Source organism: Liolophura sinensis, chromosome 8 (assembly GCF_032854445.1).
Source record: "Liolophura sinensis isolate JHLJ2023 chromosome 8, CUHK_Ljap_v2, whole genome shotgun sequence".
Taxonomy (NCBI): domain Eukaryota; kingdom Metazoa; phylum Mollusca; class Polyplacophora; order Chitonida; family Chitonidae; genus Liolophura; species Liolophura sinensis.
Window position 1 is genome coordinate 30,570,342 of NC_088302.1, and position 26,286 is coordinate 30,596,627.

Here is a 26,286-nt window from a genome sequence, read left to right on the forward strand (position 1 = left end):
TTGTATATTTGAAAAGCGCAATACAATCGTGGAAATCGAGCAACATGTATGCATATATCATATCAATATAATCTACTTATACATCCATCATGAGATTAAGTGTGAATTCGACGGAAGTTCGGCTTGGGGGCCGTGGTCCATTAAGTCCCCAGAGAGTGACATCACTCAGAGACTAAGAACTGACGTCAAACTTTGCAATGAACAAAAACAAACCCTGACTGTTTGCAGGACTGCAAGATACCAGATAATGTACCATCGAGATCTGTACAAATTAATAATTCATCGTTTAATAGATGCGAGGAACCAAAGCTTTGAAGTTGCTGACTGCCATTGTTTATCGTCGTTGTTTTGGCTGTTGCGATCTGGATCATATCGTCATACGATCTGGTTAATACATTACGCTATAAGCTAATCCGTTAAACTGTTTACATTACTCTAACATGAAAATGTACTTATGCGTATGGTTTAAGTCAGTCAGCCTTCATTAGCACCAGCGTGTTTGACACAACTTTATCATTCGCGCCTTTATCTCTTGCGCATGTCACAAATCCATGCACAACTCTTGAGTGCTTTGAAATCGCATCAGCCTGCATGCGTACTGTGCCGAGTTGTGTCCGGTGCTTTGAGAGGACTGAAAACTGATACAAAAACGTATTAGAAAGCGGTATTAGATACTTATCGCTGTGTAATCGTCCACATTACCCCTGTGACAGCCACAACCGATAAGTTTTCATCAGTGAAGAGATTAGAGGGACCAAGACAAGTGGTGGCTAAATATTTGACAATACCAGCGCTCTGCAGTTATCGTAGTCCCACCGTAGACACCAGTCTGGTTTGTGACATGGACGTACTCACCATGCCACGAATTCTACAACGCTGCAGTGTTCCTCTTTTTGATCCGTGTCAAAATAGCATCTAAAAACCTAGATCCGAGGCAAATATATTGGAATCACTTTTCGGGCGCATAAAAAGCAAACAGGCTGGTATAATTAATTCCATCAGGTTTGTTTATTCTAATTAATTTATTACAATCAATACACCCCGGGTGGGTTTAATCCCTGCGTATTAGAACTGGTGTGGGTGTGTGACAGAGGGTGAAGAGTGTGGGGTGACCAATACGGGTAGAAAGGAAGCTAAATGTTAACTGGAGCCAGTACTCGTGCCTTCGAGAGGGTCAGCAAACACAATGTTCCTTTCAGTCGCGATCGTGTCGCCTGCTTCGTTTTCTCTTACGAGGCCACTGGCGATCTGGACCACATTCTAAAGTACCTGTACTGATGGCTTAGCCCTAGGTGAGCGAACTGAGTAATAATAACTCTCTGTGGGTCACTGATTGCCTGTCATCCCGGCCAAGTCACATCGATATATTTAACCTCTTTAGGACCATTGTTAGCTCTAATCAGTGCTTTGTTGTTTGCCGGTGACACATTCTAAACTCAAATGGAGACGTTTCTCGGACCTATAACTGTTTCCATTAATTTTTTCTGGGCAACCTTTTTCTCTCATGCCTGGGCACCACACCACCCATTTCCTGCTCAATGTAGTACGCACCATCAGTGAAGGAGACTGCATGTCGAAGTCACGTACGCTGACTAATGTCCCTTCAATACTTCAAAAGATCTGTGATAAATTGTTGGTCATATAACTCAATCATGCAGGAATATGACAAACATAAATGATAAGGCGAAGTCTTGGTGAGGTTTTCAGTTTGCCACATTTAGAGGACCGTGGGAACTATTGTAATCCTTCAACTCTTCCCCATGCTTGCTAGATGTTTATTCAAGCATATTCTGAAGTCATTATTCTCTGTTGTCTGATAAAATTATACTTTTGTGAAGCCCTTAAACTGGGCAATCCAGCCAATGTACCTTAGTCTCCAAAATCAAATTTAAAATGTGCATAGGCCATAAATTGCACAAGAAGTTGATCTTTCATATGTAAAAAGGTTGAGGAATTTGGGCATAGGAACACCACGGCAGCTCCGATTTATCCAGCTGCGTAATCGAGTAAATGGTTGATCATCCGCACGCATACATTCTTTCATCCACTGAGTGACTGACGATAATACATCTTGAAAATATGAGCAAAGAAGCAAGAATGATGACTGATGTGAGGTCATAAGCTTCGACGCAGGCGCATTCAAAACTGCACCATATGGCCAAGAGGCAGGAAGATCATCGCAGCTAAATTTTTTTTTTGGAAATTGAGAGCTATTAAAATTAAAATGAAATGTTAGCGAAATTTTTGTCTCAGTCATGCATCACTCAATCAACAATTCATTGCGCGAATTGCCGCGAAGTACTTCAACACGTCTATTAGGCCGGTATGTTGGTATATAACCCTACAAAAATGGCCAGAATTGTGTTGAAAATGCACGAAACTCTCGCAAGTTGAACTTGATATCTAACTTGTCATAGTGGATAAAATCCAGTTTCAGCAAGATGAGCCATTTTCCAGCGACATGCAGGTGTATGGTTATGGATTTCACCACCCGCTGTCTTCAGTACGGCGTAAAACACCAATCAAACAAATAATTTTAAAAAACGTTTGGAAAACTGAGTGTATAGAGACGGGCTGACCGACGGACGGTCCGACGAATTGACAGACGAGGGTTAAACAAATAGGCCTCCTTTCACTTCACAGACAATATCCTCATAAAACGCAAACAAATAAATGAATAAATAACAAATGCATATTTTGCAGAAATATGAATATTTTTCTGTTACAAAAATGGTGAAAATTGCAATTTTCGCCGTGACCAACAGCTCTCCATACAATTTCTTCTCATGGAGTGTTCCATGATGGTCACTCGTGGATTAAGACGTAGCCTTGGTTTCACGAAGCGCATTTACCTAAGTAAACCCTTAACTACCATGACAACGCATGTTGTAGAAAAAAAGGAGTAGCATTTAGTTGTACTTAACACTATAGCTCACCCCAGGTCGTCTCAAGCGCTAACTCCATTATAGATGCCTCCACCGGTGAGGACTCTACGTGAAACTTAAAATAAAGGTGTAACTGTTTGGGGGCTAGATACAGTCTTGTAGCTCTCCTGTGACATGTTGACGGACAGATGGCTGCACAATGAAAACTAACGACATTAGGCGGGTAGCTTAACTGTTTAGGCTCGGGTCGTCGAATAAACTTTACAGAGAAAAAAGAAGGCCTTTTGGTCAGTGGCAATGTCTGAATTTAAGGCAGTTGTGATTTTTATCCACCATCGCTTACTCATCCTGCTAATATTTATTTCCTGCGCAAGGTAAAGCCCTCTCTGCTTCTGAAGTCCGCCATATTTCCTCGTTTTGGATTATGTCCATTTCGCTGGCTTCCGAGATTAAGATAGACGGACGGTCCGTCTATCTTCATCCCAGCTAGCTTTTACCCTGAGCCTCTTCGTCTATCAGTTTATCTGTCGGAAAGATATACTGTACTTTATTCAGCTTGAAACATGCTATGCAGTGTCAGAATTAGCAATTTCAGACGTTGGTTGAAAGCATGCGATAATTTAGAGCATCTGCCGATAGTGAGATGTCAGTGACCGATGAGACATGTGCGTACTCCATATATGCGTCCCTTCGGCATGATGTCTGGCATATATATAATAAACGGACTTCAGTGTACACGTATTATATACAGTAGCCCATCAGTAGTTTAAGATAGGTGTCACTTCGGCGTTGACCAAATGTTTTCGTGCAGACATGTTCTAATACGCATTTGGGATACATAGCTTTCAAACAGCTTTATGAAAAAGTCCATGTGAATTTATAAAGGTAAAACAACCCTCTCTCAGCCCTTTAGACTCAGATATAACCAAAATATAGGTGATCAGTTCTCGACTCCGATACGAAAATGCGAATATTTGACTTGCTATTAAATGTTATTTACAGTTACTATGTATACATTATATATATGCGCATTATATCATGAAGGCTACACCTTAAAACAACTTATAAATGTAATAAAAACGTATTAACGTTTTAGGAAAAAGTATATGGTATACAAACGTACAACATGAACACTACATTGTCTTTAAAAAATTAACCAACGGAGTATATCATATTAGGTGCTTATATAACCGTAAATAACATTTAATTATGTTATAGGCGTACATGATACAGCCGTTACCTTTATTCTATAATTATTATATTGTCATTATTATTCCTATAATTATTATAACTGAAAAATGGCGTTACACAGGCTCACAGTGCGTTGTACACTATGTTTTTTGGTTCAGTTTTGAATAAATCCTTTCTGGAATCAAAGCTACGAATGCGTATATAGATAATGCGAATAATGCGTGTAAGGTTATCAAAATAATTCAAACAAGCCACGTAAAATATTGGACTACACTTGGCACGCATTTTTCTAATCTAAAATGCTTTGTAATTGTATGTAATACTGTGTGATTTCAATGAATCTTACATTTCAATTGGATTTCTGTTTCCTGACATCTCGCCTCGATACTGCTGCGATATTGTCGAACTGTATGATGTCAAGTCATAATCATTTATTCATTAAATTTACATCTGAAGTCGAAAGAGGCATACTCTTAATTGTGTCCCGCTTTGTTGAGTGAGAAATGGGTAATTTATTAATGTAGGAAGCTTTTCGAAATAACCACCAGGCAGCAGTTCAGAAATTCCTCCAGTGTCACATTCAGCTTATAATATTGGTTCAGAAGTGTAGGCCTACTTAAGTCTAAAATGAATGAATGCTTGGGGTATAACGCCCTACCTTAAGCCTAGACTGATAGAGGTATCACGATAACCCGTTGTGGATGATTATCAAAGGATCGTTATAGTCTAAAATTATGTACGCTCAAGAATTAATTTTGTAATTGTAATATAGAAGGAAAGTGTACAGGCTTGCAAAATTACACTTGTGCTGTATAATGACGTATTCAAAGATGCCAGGTTATGGTAAGCATTTTAGCCCAGATATAGCTTAAAAGGATACAAGGGTTCGGGTCATGGTCCAGTGGGTAAGACGCTTGCGTTCCATTAGCTGAGGCACCTGAAACGTGGATTCAATCCGGTTCTGGTACAGGAGATATGAAAGATTCCACTGGTTCTAATGTTCTTAAAACATTGGGGAAACAAGTGGCCAATGGTGAATTCTTAATTGTATGCATGGACTTTACGGAATACGCGAGAAATAGCCTGTTTCAAGTTAGCAAACACGACGTATATATATACAGCTGTATGTCACAGGTCGGAATGTTAGCCCGTAGCTTGCCAAAGTTCGGTGGTTTACTCCAGGCCGTCCGCGCCTTCCTCTACCCATATAGTATTCAGGTGGCCATCGTGTAAATGAAAAAGTGTGGTCAGTAAACAAACAAAAAAACAAAAAAATAAATACATAAATAAATGAGAAAATGCATTTTACGGTACCTAGAAATGTTTAAAGCATCTAAAGGCATATGAGGTATATTTTGTTGGATAGAGGATAACTACATAGTTATACCCCTTATACGCCCTCTTATTAACATACAGATTTGATCCAGTTTTTCCCAGCGGATCATAGGATCATTACAGGTTAGCAATAGTCAATCCAAAAAAATAAAAAAAATAAAATCACTCTTGTTTTCCAGTTAATGAAGCCATCCCTAACTGTGGCACCGTGTGTGTTTGTAGGGCGGAATGAGCATGTCTTTACCACAGAGCCGCGATCTGCATTTCCAGCCCCCGGGAGAACTATAGTATTACGTGTGGGGACACAAAGTGCGCTGAGTAAAATCCTGCCTTAGTATTGATGCTGATTTTTTTCGCCTGTGTTAGTGTGACTTTGTCTACAAACCGATATTACACAGGGTATATGCATGCAACTCGTGTTTAACACGGGCAGAGTGCGGGGCTGTATACCGGACGCGCCACACGAGCCTGTATACAGTAGGCGGCTGCATGGCCCAAGTCAGCATGAATTGCCTGCAATTAGAGATAACCGCCATCCCATAAACTTTGTATACGGTCGCCCGCGGCAGATGCCCGAGGCCGCATTCAAAGCCTTCACAGGCTTCACATTAGAAAGCTAACTGGACATATTAGTCTGCGCAATAACAACAACGGACGGTTGAATGGCGGACAAGCTCATACGTGGTTATCATGTGACATTATACTATTACGTGGCCGCTATGACGAACTCGAGAGAAAATGGACAAATGACAGATACTGGGATGAGTGTTCAAATCTAACGATACAAGAATGGCATGGCTTCGGGCTATGGCGTCGACCTTCATCGCCTTAACGAAAGCTTCCAGATCGGACAGGAACGCGTTGTGTGTGTTTATCTTGTCCTGCACTGTTTTTCTGTCATCGTCGGTATTTGTGGTTGATGCCATCAAAATAAACATTGGTAAGTCCTCAATAGGCGACTAAATGACTATATATTTGTATCTATGGATACATTATTTAACTTTATAAACTTAAAGTGTAGATGTTGTTTGATCCTGCAGCTAGAGTTTTAGTATGAATATTCGTTTACATTTCCTGTCAAAATTTTATATTAAATCCCAAGGTAATATTTATATACTCTCATTGTAAATGTTGAAAAGTCTTGTAATACACCGGTTACAGTGACGGCAATATTTACTTGTATTTGCTGTGCATAGACTGTTGTATGACAAGTCTGTCATTATAATCTATATTTTGCTTGTTATGTCTATTACCTTGATCGCTTCAAACAAAATCACGTGATGTTTACCGTGTACACGTGTATGGGAGGTGTGTATTTATGAGTTTAGATTCGAACGTTCTATAATGTCAAATGGCACACTATCACTGAGGATTCTACAGAAAGTGTTTACAGAAAACAAATTGTAAAATAGTTTTAAGAAGTTCCAACACGCATAAATGTATAAGCATCAAGAAACTGAGGTAAACGTAGCGTCATAAAACAGATAGACATGACAATGGTATAGATAACTATACAGAGCACAGATTTACCTACACAGTGAAAATGGCAGAGAATACTTGTATATAGCAATAGTTGTTAGGGCAATGCCGCTCAATGCTCTATAGCCTAGCTGGCTATAACCCGGATGAACGCTGACATAGGGCAGCAAAGCATGTATGCATATTACAGATGAATCATAAAGACCATCAGATCATAATTATTTTAGGCCATAGTTCATCATAATTATTTTAGGCCATAGTTCATCATAATTATTTTAGGCCATAGTTCATCAGAATTATCTTAGGCCATAGTTCATCAGAATTATTTTAGGCCATAGTTCATCAGAATTATTTTAGGCCATAGGTCATCAGAATTATCTTAGGCCATAGTTCATCAGAATTATTTTAGGCCATAGTTCATCAGAATTACTTTAGGCCATAGTTCATCAGAATTATTTTAGGCCATAGTTCATCTGTAGGCTAGTGATGCAACAGACATATTACATGCCTTGGCATAGTCCTTTAAACAATCCATGTATAGCAAAGCTGTGAAAGATATACACCCGTCTTCGCTGGATTTAAAGGAAACCACCTACTCCCAGGTGTTACGGCTTGACCTATATTTGTACAAAGGCCAAAACGGATCTCTCGCATTTCAATTTTCACATTGTAAAGTACCCTTACTTGGACAGTAATATACCGAAGGGTCCTGCATATGGTGTATACATATCGTGCTTTGTGGCATTTGTAAAATCCTGTGTGTTATGTGACGATCTCATTTAACGTCACATGTCATTAGTGCAAAATCAAAAACCTTGTGGGTCAAGGTTATTCCAGCAAACGCCCTCACCCTAAGTTTCTAAGTTTACAATGTGTATAATTCTCTTGTATAAATGTGGATAGAGCTTCCAGAATCTCTGGCGCTCTGCTTCACGATTGTGTCTTATTCCGTTAAACACTGGGCTAGGTGCTGTATATTGATCGTGTTGAATTAGATCGCCATGTTGGATATCTGCAACCCATTTGTCTAGAGCCTACCGTGCGCCTTTCAAAACTGTTGACAGCTTCACTTGGCATGATTCCGCCGTAATTTCGTACTTTATATACTTTCTTTGTTCTTTGATAGTTGTATGAAACGCCGTTTTGAGAATTCGCTTTGCAGTTATTGACTTGGCTCTAACGACCATTTTGTTTGCGGGCTGATATACGAATGTCTGGTTCGACGCATAGATAATTTCCTTCAAGCCAATGTGTATATCTTAGCTTAACTCTATAGTATGGTACCATAAAGTCAATATAGTGTTAGTTTCCATTGTTTAAAATGACCTGGAATTGCCGATTTGATTGATGCGCATATAGTTCACGTTACTTAGTCAACTCGATCCGCTATAATCTAAACACTTTACAGGCATGTACGAATTTCAAATCTGGACACTCACATTAAAGCTTGTGATTTCCAAACTTCTGGTCAGAGCCGTAAACCACGATTCTGCTGGTGGGGTAAACATCCCCATTGCAATGTTTTAATGTTACTGTAGGCTAAATATGATGACAACACAACATTTTGAGTAATTCTAAACCAGCGACGTCTAATAATTTGCAATTAACATTACTGACTTCTTTATTTACCTAATTCTGCTTAAGTCATGCTGCTAGGGGCCGTCTAATTTGCTACTATTTTCTATTTTAAATTTTAAAATTTTTAAAATTTTTCTCTATTTCAGGATTTCTATGAACAGTTAGAATAAAACTTAACTGGGGTAAACTGACAAGAGTCCTGTTACGTATCACCATTTGCCAGCTATCACACTGTGGCTTTACTCTCTTTACTGTACGTCTATAATTATATTATATTTCTTAAAGAAGATTTCTCTTGCACCATCGGCTGTGAATGAAACACAAAGTTTCCAGTCACCATTGAGAATATGGCCTGACCTAGTTTTCAAAGATGCTTGTTTTCAGTCGTTATAGTTGCCTGTTCAAACCCGGGCTTGGTTAGGGAAGTTACGAATTATCCCGCTCGCAATGTTGTTGACGCTTCTTGTGGACATTTGAACAGAGTAACTTTCTTAGAAGACCACTTGCTTTCCACCTGCACTGTGTGCATATATCTGTACGTTATGAGTGTAAGAATGTTCGTCAGTAATTAACCGATGGTTGCTGGTTTACATCGGCCACTCCGGCTATCTCCACCCATAAGACAGACAGCCAAATTGAAAATTCTCGAGTTAGGTGTTGAACAATAATCAAATAAATATATATTCAGCACTATAAGCCAGAGCATGTAGCAATTCATGCAGATAAAAATCTATTGTCTGATAACCCACTGACTGCACGGGACACAAGCTGACTGATTGCAACGGTGATGCGCCATTATTACAAGATTTATGTACCGTTTACTCAGATAATCTGCTGCATCACTAGATCTGTTGCGTATTATCAGAGTTCAAAACATCCATGGTGATCTAATATACTCGTTACACAGAAAAGCCTAATCAGGTAAAATCAACTAACGACTCAATTTAGTCCGCTAAAGGAATGATAAGTGGATGATGGGTGTACGCATATGGAAGCCCACTGCAGTCATCATTCTGCGACAATTCGACAAAGCAAAAATTTTCGTGGCTCTGTCGTTCCGTAGTCCTTGATTTGCATATTAAAAAAAAAACGCTCATTCTTATAAATAAACATTCTAGTTTAAAATGTCACCGTCCTATCAACGGCCAGGGAAAAAAGTTGACTGTTGCTTTCTGTCATGTTGATTATCATTTTATCTGATTAGCATAAAATAAATGATTGCGCATGTGTAAAAACCTGAAGACGACACATTATAACTGAAATGTCGTGGTGTCGCCCCGTTAAGATGTGAACCAAAATCCAGAGAAGCACTGCATTTTGCATTATCTTCGTTAGACAAAGGGCAATATAGTTTAACGAGAAATGTTGTTTTGTCGTGTTTGCCACAAAAGTAGCAGCAGAAGACGAATCTGCCAATGTAACGGCAAACTGTTTCGCTTCTGTTCTGTTGAAGTACAGAGTAGACCGAAGCGATGGCCGCAACTGGCTTCCATAGGTACCTAATTGTCGAACAGATGGCGAAAGTCCAACTATATGCTCACGTGACACTGTGCCAGCAACAACTGTGCTATGTTTACCAGCCGTCAGTCATCCGCGAATTGTAAATCTGGTTGACGTTATGGTGTCGATTATGAGAAGACTCAAGGCTTTATACCAATGCCGAAGGAATGTTTAATGTACTTGCACTTTTAACGAACTCAATTCGCTTATGCAGGAAACTATCAGTTGGATCGGCCCTTTTTCTTTTTGAAATACCAGTACCAAGCCAATATTTCACATGGCCCTCTAGAACTCCTACAGTGAAAAATGTCATATCCTCCATATATTCAAAGATAGAATAGCACGATTATGGATCTCATTGGTCAAGTCCAAAATGTAAGCAAAATACCTTGGGCAGAGAATTTGCCTCAGCCTTGGACAGAGAATTTGCGGATATGCCCTCTCTAGTTTTTCAGGGGCCTTTCAGGGAATAGTAAGCGGTCAGCGCTGCTCGTGAGGCTGTTTGCACAGTCTATAACGTTTCACTTTTCTTATGGCATGCTTATGGTGTGCTCATGGCGTGCATATTTGTACGTCACACGTGGAAATGTTCATAAGTAAATTTACAAGAGTCGATGTGTTACCTTTTCATAAAGTTCATCGTCATGGTATAAGTAAAAATGTTATGGCGTTAAGAAACACTCAAGTAAAGAAGGTATACATTTTTTTATGAATCTGTGACCTTAAAATCAAGAGAAATCTTCCAGTACAGGTTTAAGAAATGGAATGTCCAAGGCAAAGAAAAACTAGCATGAAGCATATGTTTCCTCCCGCAATAATGCTGACCGCCGTCATACAAGTGAAATATTCCTGAGTACGACGTAAAACACCAATCAAATAAATAAATAAATAAATAAATAAATGAAGTATATATCGGATGAAAGACCTTTGAACCGTGACGAGTAAAGTCGCAAGAGTTCTTTTTTTTTTTTTTACTTTTTTTTTGACCTAGTAAAATGAATTTGAAACTTTGGATTTTTATGAGTTAGTATTGCAGAGACCAGTGTGTTGAGCACACTACTGTATTATGACAAATATCCATTGTGCGCATTGAACTTACTGCTGATTAAAAGTGCGTCGGTAAACCTGGTTACAAGTGGCTGCATGCTCTTTAACGCCGTTGTAATACGGCGTTTTTGTGCTCGTTCGGTCGCTTTCACAACCTGTCATTATGAGAATGCCGATGTGAACTTTATATATCACGCATCCACAAAACGCATTCGTCTTCTAATGAAGAAAAACACGTCAAAAATATCATTAGCAGTAGTAGTACCTGCTACTAGTTTAAAAGTGGAAACACGGAGAATATTCAATACTGGCCGTGGGCAGCACGTATACTCCTAATTACGTGATAGGTGGTCTGTCACGAGTGACTGCAGTGTTTGGCGTGAGATTAACGTTAATAAACCTTGCAAATAATCCAGTTACCCCGATTATTTCCTCCCAAATTACTGTATCCTGGCAAATGTCATGGTTCCTTCCTGTGTACATATGACACGCTAACTTCATCCGAAACAGTCTGTTTTGTTCCCTTATCAGTCCCTACATCAGCGATCCATTGTGGACAATAAACGGTCTTTTATACAGACAGATCCTATTGCTTTGCCCTGAAGAACACAACTGTAGAACGTAGTAGAATTCCATCCTGATCATCCAATGATTGCTTCCTTTCAGTTTAACCACAATTAATATTCACCAATATAATACACGCGGCCAAGATATGATCATAATACTGTCAAAGTGGCGTAAAGACGTAATCATTCATTCAGTGGAATGAAAGACAGACGTATGCCTGAAGTGGTGGGACGCTTGAACTGTGTAGTATGACTGATTCATTTAATGACATGTACTTATTTATTTCTCATTGAACTTGAATTGTCTCCCTTGAGTTTATTCTAATGATCGCTTAAGTAGGGATAACTTTTAAATTCTTAAATATATTTTTTCGTATAGCCTTAGCCTTATGTTTAACCGGCGTTTATTTGTGTGTCTGTTTGTCCTGTCAGTTTGTCTGTCTGTCTGTGTGTCTATTTGTGTGTCTGTTTGTCTCTCAGTATGTCTGTCTCTCTGTAAGCAGTTTTACCGAAAAAAGTACACGGATTATACACGGATTTGGAGGAAAGCTAGTGCACAGGTTGGCCTTACATCGGTTAATTAGGACCAGTCCATTAAATTTTGATTTGGAATTTATTATACGATTTTTTTTTATCATTAACAGTAGAAGAGATAGGAGAGCATAGTCCCTTTGTCTGATCTGAATTTGCTGGAGTAGAAGTTTTTTTTCACTCTTTGAGTGCTATCTAGTTATCAGTCTTACACTTAATTAAGATATCTGATTTGCACATAACGCAAACTAAATATATATATATTTTCTTTTCCCAGGTGTGGACCGTCACCTACGTGATGTCGTACGTGATGAGTTAGCTGCGATTGGACGGCCCGGAAATGTAAGACTTTATGACCTTGAATATGGTAGTTCATCGGAAATGTACTCCAGAATTATTGAAGGTAATTGTTTGTTAGGGTCATTTCAGTGTAAATCATCCCACAACAGTTCGTACATACACCGGCGTTGTATAAAAAAAATATATCCTTCTCTGCTTGTGAACTATACCTCTCAGAGCGAGGAATTGCAGAAAAGAACAAAACCGATTGGACCGAATTATTTTAGACCAGCAATACTCCACATTCGGTTGATTGATTGGTTGATTGATTGATCGATCGATTGATTGATTGTTAACTGAGTGATACATTGGGGCTTAACACCATACGCAAAAATGTTTCACCTGTAAAAGGAGGCTGATAATGCCAATATGGTGAAAACTGGAGTGACAAGAGGGTCATAAGTGAACCATGTACTTTTGGCAAGCATCTAACCAACTTTCCCAAGAAAGTCTGCATGTGATGCACGGGTGTGTGACCTGGGGAGCGAGTACATGCCACATTGAAACTATAAAGTTAAACTAATACGTAGTGTATGACTGATGAGGATCATTTCGAACGTGAGTTAAGTATAACAGTTTGACGTTAATCGCTATTTGCACTTTCTGGTAATTATGAGATTCCAGTTTTAAGAATTGATTGAATCTATGCGTCCAAACAGACATTCATCTACCAGCAGTGAACCAATAGGGGCGTTTCAGGTCAATACTCCCAAAACGACGTATAACACAAACCAAAAAAGAACTAAGAAAGTATATAAAGTACAAAAGTAAGCCGGAATCATGCAAAGAGAACCAGTCAACAGTTTTCAGAAAGTTGGAAAGACAAAAGATATGTTTTAGGCGACTGAGTGAAATCAGTATTCCAAACGTGAACCATGAAACCATTCAGAGTTTCGAACAGGGATTGGGAGGCCAGTTGACCGAATGGTATGACATGCATTACGATCAGGCCCTGGGATCGCTGGTTCGAAGCCTAGAATGGACTCCGCATGCCAATTTTCATTCCAATACACCGATAATACACGTAATACGTTATGTGTGAAGCTGATTGAGATTGAAGCATGATAACCCCACTATCACACCCGACCCCTATTTCAGTTCTAAGACTCCTCCCATAAACAGCCCGTCAGTATTCAAACTTTAACATGATATATATAGTGATGAGCACCATATAGCTGACAAGATACAACTAAAATGCTAAACAGCCGGCAGTATCTAACTTTGCTCCGTGGGGCGCCAAGAGCTAGCTTTTACCATAGCGGAAGGGTCATCTGTATGAACGCGTGGAAGAATTTCCAGACGCCTGTTCTGTGTTATGAAATATGAACTCTAACCGAGGAGGAGCCTGGTTATCTGCTGAGTTCCATGTTGATGTGCTGGCAAGACATCACTAACGCAAAGATTTCCGAAGATGGGTAACCTACTGACCTTGGAAATGCGCAGTTAGCTTCTACCCTGGAACACATGTAGCGGTAATCTTTATAAACACATGCAGGAATCTCATATCGAGTGTTTTGTGTTAAAAATTTAAATACCCTCGAGCTACAAGAAGCGTGATTATACCCAAGGCAGTGTGTTTCTGGTCGACGTTTTTGGTAATTTAAGACAACACTTAAACGCAAGGATTTCAAGAGGCATCAATCCATACAGGAGAGGTTATTTGGTCCGTTCTGTATTAATAGCTTGTTGAAACGAGAGGTGTTGAGTCTGACAAACCGTTTTGGTATTTATTCTCTAATCATACTTATGTGGAAAAGAATTGTATGTATATGTCCAATCCTTCTGTGCCTATGTGAAATAAACGTTCATAATTGTATACATGTGAAAATGTTTTGTACATGTGTGAAAATGTTTTGTACACGTGTGAAAATATTTTGTGCACGTGTGAAAATTGTTTGTACACATGTGGAAATCTTTTATACGCATGTGTGTGCGAATGAAAATTTATTTATTTTACATATCTATTTGTAACAAAAAAATAGCATATAATATAACATATAATGCGAAAATATAAATACCCAAACGGCGTGTAAAATATCTATAGTAGATGGCCAAATTTTTACCATGTGAAAGGTGATGTTGCATTTGACTTTTTTTAAAGAAATGGAATTTCTGCAAAAAGTGAAATGCACCATCACCTTAAATTCTTCAAAAAAATTACATTCAATTTTTTGTAATAAAAATCACCTTCAATCTTTTTCGATAAAAATCGCCTTCCATTATTTTTAATAAAACTCACTATATATATATATTTTTTTTTAAAAAATCACCTTTAATATTTTTTCATAAATATTTTGGGGGTATTATATGCATTAATAAAAACTACAGCAGTTGAAATATGAAATCACTTCATACCTTTTTCAATAGATGATTGACCAACCCCGATAGCACAATGGGAAGAACGTTCGCTTCGGAGGGCTCTTCAATTTTCGGTCGGGTCACACCTATGGCCTTAAAAAAAGAGGGGCCTCCGTGGCTCAGTCGGTTAGCGCGCTAGCGCAGCGTAATGACCCAGAAGCCTCTCACCAATGCGGTCGCTGTGAGTTCAAGTCCAGCTCATGCTGGCTTCCTCTCCGGCCGTAAGTGGGAAGGTCTGCCAGCAACCTGCGGATGGTCGTGGGTTTCCCCCGGGCTCTGCCCGGTTTCCACCCACCATAATGCTGGCCGCCGTCGTATAAGTGAAATATTCTTGAGTACGGCGTAAAACATCAATCAAATAAATAAATAAATAAATAAAAAAAGAAGCGTTGTAAGCGTTCAAAATTAAGGGGATAGTGCAACGACTGGTTGACCCGCATCAGTATAATAGCTCGTGTGAGGCAATTTACTTGCTTTCGGTAAGTCGTCTCAGTGAAGCAGTACTAGATAAAAGAGCGGTGGAAATCCCTCCTGCAGCAAGGAGAAAGTTACATACCCTCGAAGGACTCCTTCGTCGTCATATGACTGAAAAATTGTTAAGTACGACGTTAAACCCCAAGTAATCAATCATTCACTAACTCGCTGCCTGATTTGATTAATAATACCCATTCCAAAAATCTATTCATCTAATTCAAGTATTTATGCTCAGTCAGTAACACTGTAATATATGTAGAGCTGCAATTGTTTACTTGAATACGAAACAGCGTTAGTGAAGTGACGTAAAGAGGGAATTTATTCACACAATGAAAATTTTTAACGGTGTTTTTCTGATTTCTCTTTCGATAGCCCATTCCCGTTCCATTACGCAACGTCTACATGCTACAATCGGTCGCTTCGACACCGCATTGGCGATGGCATCAGAGAGACTAGGCATGGCCTACTTGATCATAGACGAGACATCAAATCTGGACTATCCCAACGTCTTCCACATGGGGCCTAGAATGGGCGACGTGTCACAAGCGTTCGCTGACGTCATCAAGTATTACAAATGGGAGAAAGTTGGGGTGTTTTACGACAACGAATTCGGTATGTTGTCGCATGCTTAACCATAACCTATACTATACATTCTTCATTAAACGGCTGCTAGTCTACGTCATAAATCCTTTCTTAGACTTCTTGAGCCAATTCCTCGAAACCATTTCTGACTTAAGTCAAAATTTGAAATATGATTTTAAAGCTTATTTTTGGGCTTTAGAAATATAAATTTTGTCCGACTCATCTGTGTTAGGCCTATCTTATTAGACGTACGTGTCCAAATTTCAACTTCTAGCATCAGAAAATAAGGTTCGTAAACTGTGACTTAAGTCAGAAACAGCTTTGTGGAGTCGACCCCAGGGATAATATATGATTGCGTTCTATGTACTAGTTTATCTGTGACAATTCAAAGGAAGCTTCTTGAAATCCACTCGGTCAGAACATTGCTGTGTGCGCGCATGAAATGAACTTTCTGACATCTGAGCAGTGCGCATTGTCATACATATCAACAACTGTGCGCACTGTATAAGCATGTGTACACACTTATTTTGGATAACAAATTCAAAAGTTTGATTTGAGAGTGATGGACGTATCGAGTATCAGTTATATCTTCCTGAGTATATAGTTAAAACGACCGTGCATCTCTTTGACATGTAAAATGTCGTTTTCTCCATATTGCATATGTAGGTATAATCTTGTCTGTTATATATGCGTATATGTCAGTGTAGAAGTATATTGTTGTCTGTTGAAGAGGCATTACGTTGTATGTTGTACAGGTACGTTCGTTGTTTGTTGAACAGGCATGTCGTTGTATGTTGTACAGGTACGTCGTTGTTTGTTGAACGGGCATGCCGTTGTATCTTGCAGTTGTTGAACAAGTATGTTGTTACCTTTTGTACAGGTATGCCGTGTTCTGTTGAACAGGTATGTCGTTGCTGGAGAAGTTGATTGGTCTTAGCGACTTTACGGTGAAAGCCTGGAGAATCTCGGACAAGACGCGTGAGAGGGAAATACGGGATTTTCTGATACAGATGAGAAAGCTGTGGATACAGAAAGTTGTTCTCTTTTGTTCGCGTTTGAAAATCCAAACCGTTGTGCACCTGGTGAGCCACCCTTAAACGATGAAGACAAAATCAGTACTATTCGAAGGGCCACTGTGCCATTAACTAACCTTTAGAGTATTTGCTGCACCATAAAAAAAATTGAAAATAGGGTAAAATAGGCTAGCTTTTCCAATATCTAACCTATGTAAAGATACGTCACTTTCTTTATAAGATATTTAGATATGTATATATGGAACACATATACATGGTTAATTTCTGTGAAACCATCTTTGATGAAATACCTTAAGATCATTTCAATAAGCTTCAGTAGATAGCTCCAAATAATGTGAAAAAAATTTGGACAATTTTGGTATCAAAACCTCACCAAAATTCCTTTATGCCATTTCTCGCTGAGAAAAAATATAAAAAGATAATTTAAGATTTGTTTGGACACAGCCTTCTGTTTTGCTTTTAATTTGAGGCACAAACTCATATTTACTTCAAAGTTTTTCCGATAAATACAACGGTGCTTATTTCTCCCTACCGCCTAACTCCAGATAATTCATGGGTTGCATAGTGTTTATTTCCCGCCATTTTTTTATCTGTAACATCAGTCGTCTGTTTATAAATTACAACCTCATGTACTAGTACTGTGATTGTAAGGTATAAACCTTATTGTAATAGGTTTGCCTATATCGTAGGCCCCTACGTTCGAACAGCTTTATTTCTTAATTTGACAGAATCAACAGAATTATTGTGTACATGTTGAATATTCAAAAGACGTAATGTCGATGCTTATTCCAATCTCCATTATGCAGGCAAGGAACTTCGCCATGATGACTCCGCCATATGAGTGGACATTCTATAACACGGTATGTACAGCTAATACTTTCCACCGCCAGCAATGCAAGGGAGATAATTCACATGGGCACATGGAGCGTTTACCAGTTTGGCCGATCGATCCCAGCTTATGTTAGATGGAGCATTATGATGAATAATTCACCGTGATAGACCAGGCCTGATGTTCTAGGCCGATTTTGGGTGTCTCTAGTTTGCACGCTCAAACAAGAAATGATAATAACAAATCTTTCATATATCCAAAATAGGCCTAATTTGGTTTGTTTTGCGTGGAATTGTTTTTGAAAGGTTAGATCAGGCTCTGATATTTCCACGTAATCGTTGAGGGCCAAAATTATATTGCTTGAACCATTGCATACGTGTGGCTCAGTGCATAGTTTATAGAGTATGTTGTATGAAAAAAACAATGATGTTCAAAAAAACTTTCGAAGTATTAAAAATAGGGTGCTCGCTCATCTGAAAATGTACTGATTTTTGTCTGCTGTCTCTTCTATTTAGGACGGCGAATACTGGAGTACCTTCTCTATATTGGAAGACTTACAAAGTAACGTTACCATTGTGAGCTTTACTGAACTGGAAAAGGTCACGTCTCGGTCAAGGCCAATAGCGAGCGTTCTCACAAGGAAATTGGCACGTGACGCGCTCCAGGCCATTCTCATTACAGCAGATAGGGTAGACATGTCGGAGTTGTTTCAGCCACAGACTTACCGTGACGGGAAACTGCGAGAGACCATTCTAACTGAGCTGCCCAGGGTAAAATATTAAAATATGTTTTATAGAATATGGCTTCAGACGTGAGCTTTGTCATACAGAAATACCACAACTTTACTGGATTCCTAAAATGCATAAATCCCTATACAAGGCTCGATTTATTGCAGGTTCAAGAAGCTGTACCACCAAACTCTTGTCAACCCTACTTACGAGAGCGTTACAAGAAGTAAAGTCATTTTGGAATAAGTATTGCTGTGCCATAACAAAAAATTCAGGTGTCAACTGCATGTGGATCCTTAACAACTCCAAACATCTTACAGAAGAACTCCATGCTCATATGCATATACCGTACAAAGACGTATCCACATGGGATTTCTCTACTCTCTATACTACGATTCCTCACAAAGATCTTATTGAAAGATTATCGTCGTTAATTGTCTCGGTATTTACTAAAACTGGTCACCATTACATTAACGTCAGAAGCAATAAGGCTTTCTTTAGTTCTACTCTTTATAAAGGTTACCACTCATGGGATGTTACAGTATTTATTGAATTACTTGAATTTCTCATTAATAACATCTATGTGAAATTCGGAGATACCATTTACCAACAGTGCATAGGTATTCCAATGGGTACCAATTGTGCGCCTCTTTTGGCAGACCTATACCTGTTTTCATATGAATACGACGATATGCAGAAATTACTTAAAAGTAATATCTTTAAAGCTCGATCCTTTTCATTTACCAAGCGGTATATTGATGATCTATTGGCGTTAAATAATCCCCACATTGCTGAAGAGGTGAAGGAAATCCTTCCGCCTTCATTGGATTTAAAGGAGACAACGGATAGTCCTGATGGTGGGCCCTACATCTTATTTGGATCTATATCTGTACAAAGACGGACAAGGTCTCCTTTCACGCCGCCTTTACGACAAAAGGGATAATTTCAATTTTGATGTTGTAAATTATCCTTATTTAGATAGCAATATACCAAAGGGTCCTGCATATGGCGTATACATAGGCCTATCTCGCCTTGTAGCATTTGTCATATCTTGCGTTAATTGTGATGACTTTAATCTGCGTCACAAGTTGCTAGTTCAAAAACTAGTTTGTCAAGGATACTCCATCAAACGCCTTCATTCTAAGTTTCTCAAATTTTACAATGAATATAACACTCTCGTTGGCAGGTATGGACAGAGCGTACAGAATCTCTGGCGATCTGCATTGTGATGAACCACATAGACGGCGCTGTTATCCCTATGTACATGTCTATGACGTACATGGTATTTAACAACATAGATGGCGCTGGTTGCCCAGTGTAACCGTCTATCGTGTATGTCATGTGTAACATCATAGATGGCGCCTCTTGTAGCATGAGATCTTAACATATTAAGGGAAAAGACGTAATCGTCCGTTACTTTTGAATCATAATCTGATCGGTTAGGGTCTGTAACGCTCGTCATTTTCAAACTGTATCTAGTATCGTTGTTTTGGAAATGGATCTTGCGATTATCGACTTGGAACGCCCTTTACGGACTACGACTGGTATAGGAATGTCGGATTCGACGCTTATATTGTAAATAATGTGGTAGGTTTATGTTTGTATAAACTATAGACTCTTGACACATTTTAAGACTCGTCCGCAAAGAACGGTTTGAAATATCACTTTGTTTCTTTACAACATAAGTTAACCAAAATCTACGATGAATGCTAGACCAAAGACTTCACCTTCGATCCAATATGTGGCCATCACGTAAGCGACATCCAAATGTCGTACTGAAGGTGGAGTCTTTGGTCTAGGTGAATACAAAATGTTTTCACAAAAAATATATCCTCGCCACGTGCGGCTCAGTCATTTAACGGTTGTTTTGCAAATGTTCCTGATAATCAACGCAGAATGTTGACCAACTAAATTTTTTGTATCAGATATCAACGTTTTACAATCCTTGTATGGTTGCAGATACAGTTAAATGGGTTGAGTGGTAATCTACAATTTGACGACAACGGTTTTCGTACTAACGTCACTTTACATGTGTCCCGTATTGCCGAAAACAACTCGGTTACGGTAAGAAATATCTTCGTGTTACACGTGTTTCGTATATTGCCGAAAACAGTCCAGCTAACTGTAAGAAGTAACGCCACGTTACAGGTTTCTCGTACTTAAGAAACAGTCCAGTAATGGTAAGAACAAGACTACAGGTATTTTATGGCATAATCAGACATTGCGACATTAAGAGCCGGGGAGCTCTGCTGCGCTGTCCAGTCTTTCAATGTCGCATAATCCTGTAGACATTGCCACATAGTGGGAACAGGATGTCGGCTACATCTTCCGTTGGACACTGCGTTTCATGTCTGGGACGAATGTTAGCTTTGGTGATTAATCCATTTAACGCCTAGGCATTTTGCGGGAAGGCTGATGTATACTTAGTCAAGTATGAAGTTATTTTAGTCAAGATCTTAAAAATTTTTAAAAATCGGTTTTACACCAAACACAAATATATTTCTCAGTGAAACGTACAGTAAACGTACACACAACCAGGGGACGGCCCCCTGGCCTAGAGCTGCGGTAAACATATTTCAATGGGTACTTAAAGAAAAACCTTCAGTAACAAATTGAACAATATTTGATCGCACAGGCATGCCTTGTTGGGGCGGTGCGATATTATAGGAAAGTTTATATCTATGTTACACTAATCTGAAACCGATCATAATGCATGATCAGCTTGTATTTGGCAAATATTGCATCTAGTTCATTTTACTGATCCCAAATAAAACCTTTTTTGTCGATATAATAATTGTTTTCTTCCCGCACAGATTGGTCAGTGGGCTTCGGACACCCAGTTCAATGGCAGTAGTTTAGATTTGCAGAAATTACCCAATGGATCTCTAGAATTTCCATTAAAGGGAATATTAGCCGACGTGGTCATGATACTGGTAAGTTATTTATATTTAGACTGTATATTTTACTTCTTTGGAATAATATTTTTAAAGTTGACAACATATTTGTTTACAGTATGAACACATGACATGTTTACTGTGTAAATACGTCAGATGTTTATTATACTAAACACATTTACATATATATCTCCTTTTGTCCCTTAATGTAAACACAAAGTCATGTTTACTGGACTGCTTTTGTATACTGAAAATATTTATGTAAACACGTTTTACTGTAATAAACACATTTCTTTAGTTACTAAACATAACTTTTTTATGAATGAACATAACGACAACTGTACAAAACTGTTGCAGAAATGTGTTTAAAACGAAACACTTATTTTTAGAGTGTATTTAACCACAAGATATTTGGTTTAAGTTCAATATCGATGCACGGAAATAACGGTAAAAGAACTTATGATATTTCACCTATATATGAAAAATATAACATTATTGTTCACCTTCAGGAAGACCCATTCACGCGCCGGAAAAGGGATTACGAGGCAAGATCGGGCAATGATAGATACGAGGGGTTTGCTGTAGACTTGCTAAGAGAAATCGCTGACATGTTGGACTTCCGGTATAATATATACCTCGTGAATGATGGGAAATTTGGCTCCAAAAACGAAAAGACTGGCGAGTGGAATGGTATCATCGGAGAGCTCCTGGCTGGGGTGAGTTCATTGTGCCCGGAACAGAGGTTTAGGCCAAGCATTGATCCAAGGCGTGTCAAAACACTATATGTTTCAGTGTGGTAGCACTGGAACAGGCCTAATACCAGACAATTTTTATAACCGAAATAAAGTTAACACTTTGTAGCGTTCAGCCAAAAACAATTATCCAATTATACTTGGATGGAGCAGTAAATCCTACGAAAGACCACATCCTGTTTTCAATAATTTTAGCCTGATTACAATTCTATGCGCAAGTTTAAAGTCTACCGTCTGCAAAATGGCGCCGATCAAGTAATAATTAAGTAAACAGTATCCATTTGCTTCTGATTGTTGTTCATGGTCTAAAAAGTCAAAATGTTTCAAATCACAAAATAAACTCTTCCATGTTCGCATGTATACAGTTATGTATTTGGCATCCCTTCAGAACGCCACGATGTCTGTTGCCCCGCTGAGCATCAATTCGGACAGAGAAGAGGCTGTGGACTTTACCAAACCGTTCATGACCCGTTATATCACTGTTCTGCTGAAAACCTCACTTCCGGAGACCTCGTATTTCGAGTTCTTGTACCCCTTGTCGGTCAGGGTTTGGATCTGCACCTTCGGGGCCTTCGTCTTGGTCAGTGTCGTGCTCTACCTGCTGGAGAGAATTGGGAACTCTAAATACGGCAAAAAGAAACAACACATGTCCTTGCGTGAAACATCTTGGTTCATCTTTGGCTCGTTGCTTCAAGGAAACACTGATGATTCCCCAACCACTGTGCCGGGACGGATTCTTACCAGTTCTTGGTGGTTTTTTGCCCTTATCCTGATATCTTCCTACACGGCAAATTTAGCAGCATTCCTCACCGTCAAGAAAATCAACACGCCAATAAAGTCCGTGACAGACTTGGCGCAGCAAACAAAAATAGATTATGGGACGGTCAAAGACAGCGGAGTCATGTCATTTTTCAAAAACACTAATGTGGAACATTTTGCTAAAATGTGGGCGAAAATGTCGGAGGTGGATCCGGACTCGATGGTGTCGAGCACAGCGGAGGGTTACGCCAAGGTACGTCGGGGGAACTATGCTTTCTTTTGGGACAGTACAGTAAATAGACACCGAACCACCATCGACTGTGAGTATACTGAGATTGGTCCGCCATTTGACGCCAAAGGGTTCGGAATAGGCGTGCCTCCTGGCGCCACCTACCGGGAAGAACTGTCGATGGCCATTCTAAGACTGAGTGATACGGGCAAACTGTTCGAGATGGAAAACAAGTGAGTAGGCCTACGACTCAGACAACACGTCATATTAACCGTTCGTTGGATTGGTTGATTGAATAATTGATTCATTCATTTGTACTTTTTGCTTATATGTTGGCGGTCGTGTTCATGGGAGCGGTTCATTGGATAAAAAGGTATCGGTATTAAAAACACTACGTGGTTTGATATCATCGCACTGAAGGAAGAATACCGAAAACTACAGCGTTAGTCTTTACTCTTGAAACAGTCACTGTATTTATTTATTTATTTATTTATTTGATTTGTGTTTTACGCCGTACTCAAGACTATTTCACTTATACGACGGCGGCCAGCATTATGGTGGGAGGAAACCGGGCAGAGCCCGAGGGAAACCCACGACCATCCACAGGTTGCTTGCAGACCTTCCCTCCGGCGGCCGGACAGGAAGCCAGCATGAGCTGAACTTGAATCCACATCAGCCGCATTGGTGAAAGGCTGCGGCGCACAGGGCGTGCTAACCTTCTTGGCCACGAAGGCCCCCAGTCACTATAATGGCATTTGGAACGAAATAACAGTAAAATGGCCAGCGTGAATTTTGACCATAACAAACCACACACATGTGATTTTAAGGAGTGAAATCCACACCAATATCCAAAATAATGTGGTTATCATATTGTAGAGCAGGTCATTTATCCTTCAATGACATTATCACATGACACGTTTCGTCTTTACAAGTGGGTGATACCTGAATGTGCTTCCCGTGTACAGTTCTTGATGCATATGCACCTGTACTGGAGGGCACTATAGGTTGGTACTTCATCTGTCAGTCTGTCAAGAATCACCTCTTTGACAGTTTACTGCATTTCTCTTGCAGAGTAGTTTTAAAAAAAAAGAGTAAAATAAAGCAATCTGACAAAATGTTTTGAAAACGTGTGATATTTATTTTTCGAACCAGTTAAAACCAATGAAGACATATTTGTTAATCTTATAGAATTTATTTATTTAAACGAAGTTGTCAAAAAATTTTCACGTACACAACTGAGGTCAGGTTTGTGAGCAGAGGGAAAAGGGCAGGCAAGAGTAAACCACCGCCTTTCACCTGGAACCTTACAAACCTCCTGATTTAAAGTGGCATTCGTCATCACAGTGGCTCACTTGTCTATTTAGCGCTAATCAGCCTGTAGGACAAAGCCGTTTTTCGACCGGTGTGTGTAGATGCAAGATGCTTAAAATGGTGATTATGCCAACCACTGGAGCAAGCAAATCGGACATAAATAACGCTAAGAAAAAAGAATTCCAGATCGAATTAAGACATTTTGCTCATATACCAACAATGCATAAATGGTCAATGGATAAATCAAATGGGGCACCTTCTCTCCTCACCACCACCATGACAAAAAGAAACAATTCCTTCGCTTATAGGCTTATCTCTGTTGGCGTTCAAGTTCAAAATGTAACGGCTATTCCATGTTCCACATTTAGTGATAAGTATGGCAATCGTGTAATAGCAGATTCTCTTGCGACCTTGCTTGATTTCGCTTCCATATTGCCTTTCTCAGATACTGGGGAAACAGAGACTGTCCGTCAGATAACGCTGTGCACGCCGAGGAGACGTCCGAATTGCAGATAGAGAACGTGGCTGGTGTCTTCTTTATCATTGTCGGAGGGATTATTTTGGCGACCATCATTGGACTGTGTGAGAAATTCTTCTCTATGATCAGGGGATCTCTGAATTCGGTAGGTGTTTCTGAACAATTTGTTGTTGGTAGGGGTGCATCGACTACTGAGCAGAACGTTTTATAAGAACTCAGAGCTGAGAGTATTATCGTTATTAGGATTTCACACTTCTGGATGTAAGCACTATAGAATCTGTGACAGATCCAAGATTTATTGACGTGATTAATAATCCTGCTTGTTATAAAACCACTTCCCGAAATTCTACACTTTGATTTGTTTTTCAGAATGACCAATGCGATATGACCAGTCGTGCAATAGTATATTTGTGTGTGTGGTCATCTTGACTCTTTCATTCTCTCTTTTCAGGAACGTAAAGAGGAAAGTGCGGACGGGTTCACTTGAGACTTCAGAGGAAAGCAGTTCATATAACGTGAAATCCCTCATCAAGGCATCAACCATCTGCGAAATGATCGGACTGACACGTGAACACGAGTCTGTTTGATAACATGCAAATCTCGTTCTAAAGCGTCCTGTCGCCTTACATGAATTTCACCCGCATTTCGTCTCGGCTTCACGCCATTAAGGGTCTCATTTATATGTATTTTAATGTACAGTCGAAAATACTGGGTTTCTTTGCCACAGTGAAGATGTATATAATTTATAAACCTTCACATATACTACTTAAACTTTTTGTACTATGGTGTCCTGCAGTATTATCTTCACTTGACTGCCACATCTGTGATATAGTCCTTTCTTAAGATTTGAATTTGTGTATGTACGGTAAATGTTTATGACACATAATGTTTGTTGTTACCTCAAAACAGTAATTTGCTGTATAGTGTACCATACAAGAGATGGGCCATACTTCCTAAAACATGTCATAAGAGATATTTGTAAATACCGCTGAAGTAGCCGTAATATATATATATATATATATATATGTATATATATATATATATATATATATATATATATACTAGTAAACGACGTGAAAATAACTTTATACGGAATTGAGGAAGGGACATAATTTTGTAATTCATAGTTTTTAGTCATCGAAAAAAGAGAATCAAAAAAACTAACCAGCAAATCAAAATGGTGATATTTGAAATGATAGTTTCTCATCGGCTGCTAAGTCGGGGTAAATTAATTTGCCAAGAGTTAGCTAATTTAGTTTCTTTATTCTTTTTCCGAACGGCCAAAAAAAAAAAAATAAGAATTACCAAACTATGTCCTTTACTTATTATTGTAGATTTATTTTTCACCACAATGGATGTATTAAAATATAGAAATCCTATGGTGGGCTTTAAGCACCGTGTTACTGA

At 39.1% G+C, this 26,286-nt stretch overlaps 1 protein-coding gene across 1 annotated transcript; it reads left to right on the top strand.

Annotated features, from left to right (window-relative positions):
- The first annotated feature begins 5,890 nt into the window (after positions 1-5,890).
- LOC135472754 (glutamate receptor 2-like) lies at positions 5,891-25,874 on the top strand. Its single transcript, XM_064752417.1, has 12 exons — positions 5,891-6,351; positions 12,390-12,515; positions 15,656-15,895; positions 16,769-16,947; positions 17,706-17,759; positions 18,244-18,498; positions 20,416-20,520; positions 21,270-21,389; positions 21,860-22,066; positions 22,491-23,323; positions 24,847-25,024; positions 25,331-25,874. Exons 1-12 carry the CDS (start codon positions 6,201-6,203, stop codon positions 25,364-25,366), a joined length of 2,484 nt encoding a protein of 827 aa, XP_064608487.1. The 5' UTR covers positions 5,891-6,200; the 3' UTR covers positions 25,367-25,874.
- The last annotated feature ends 412 nt before the right edge of the window (positions 25,875-26,286 follow it).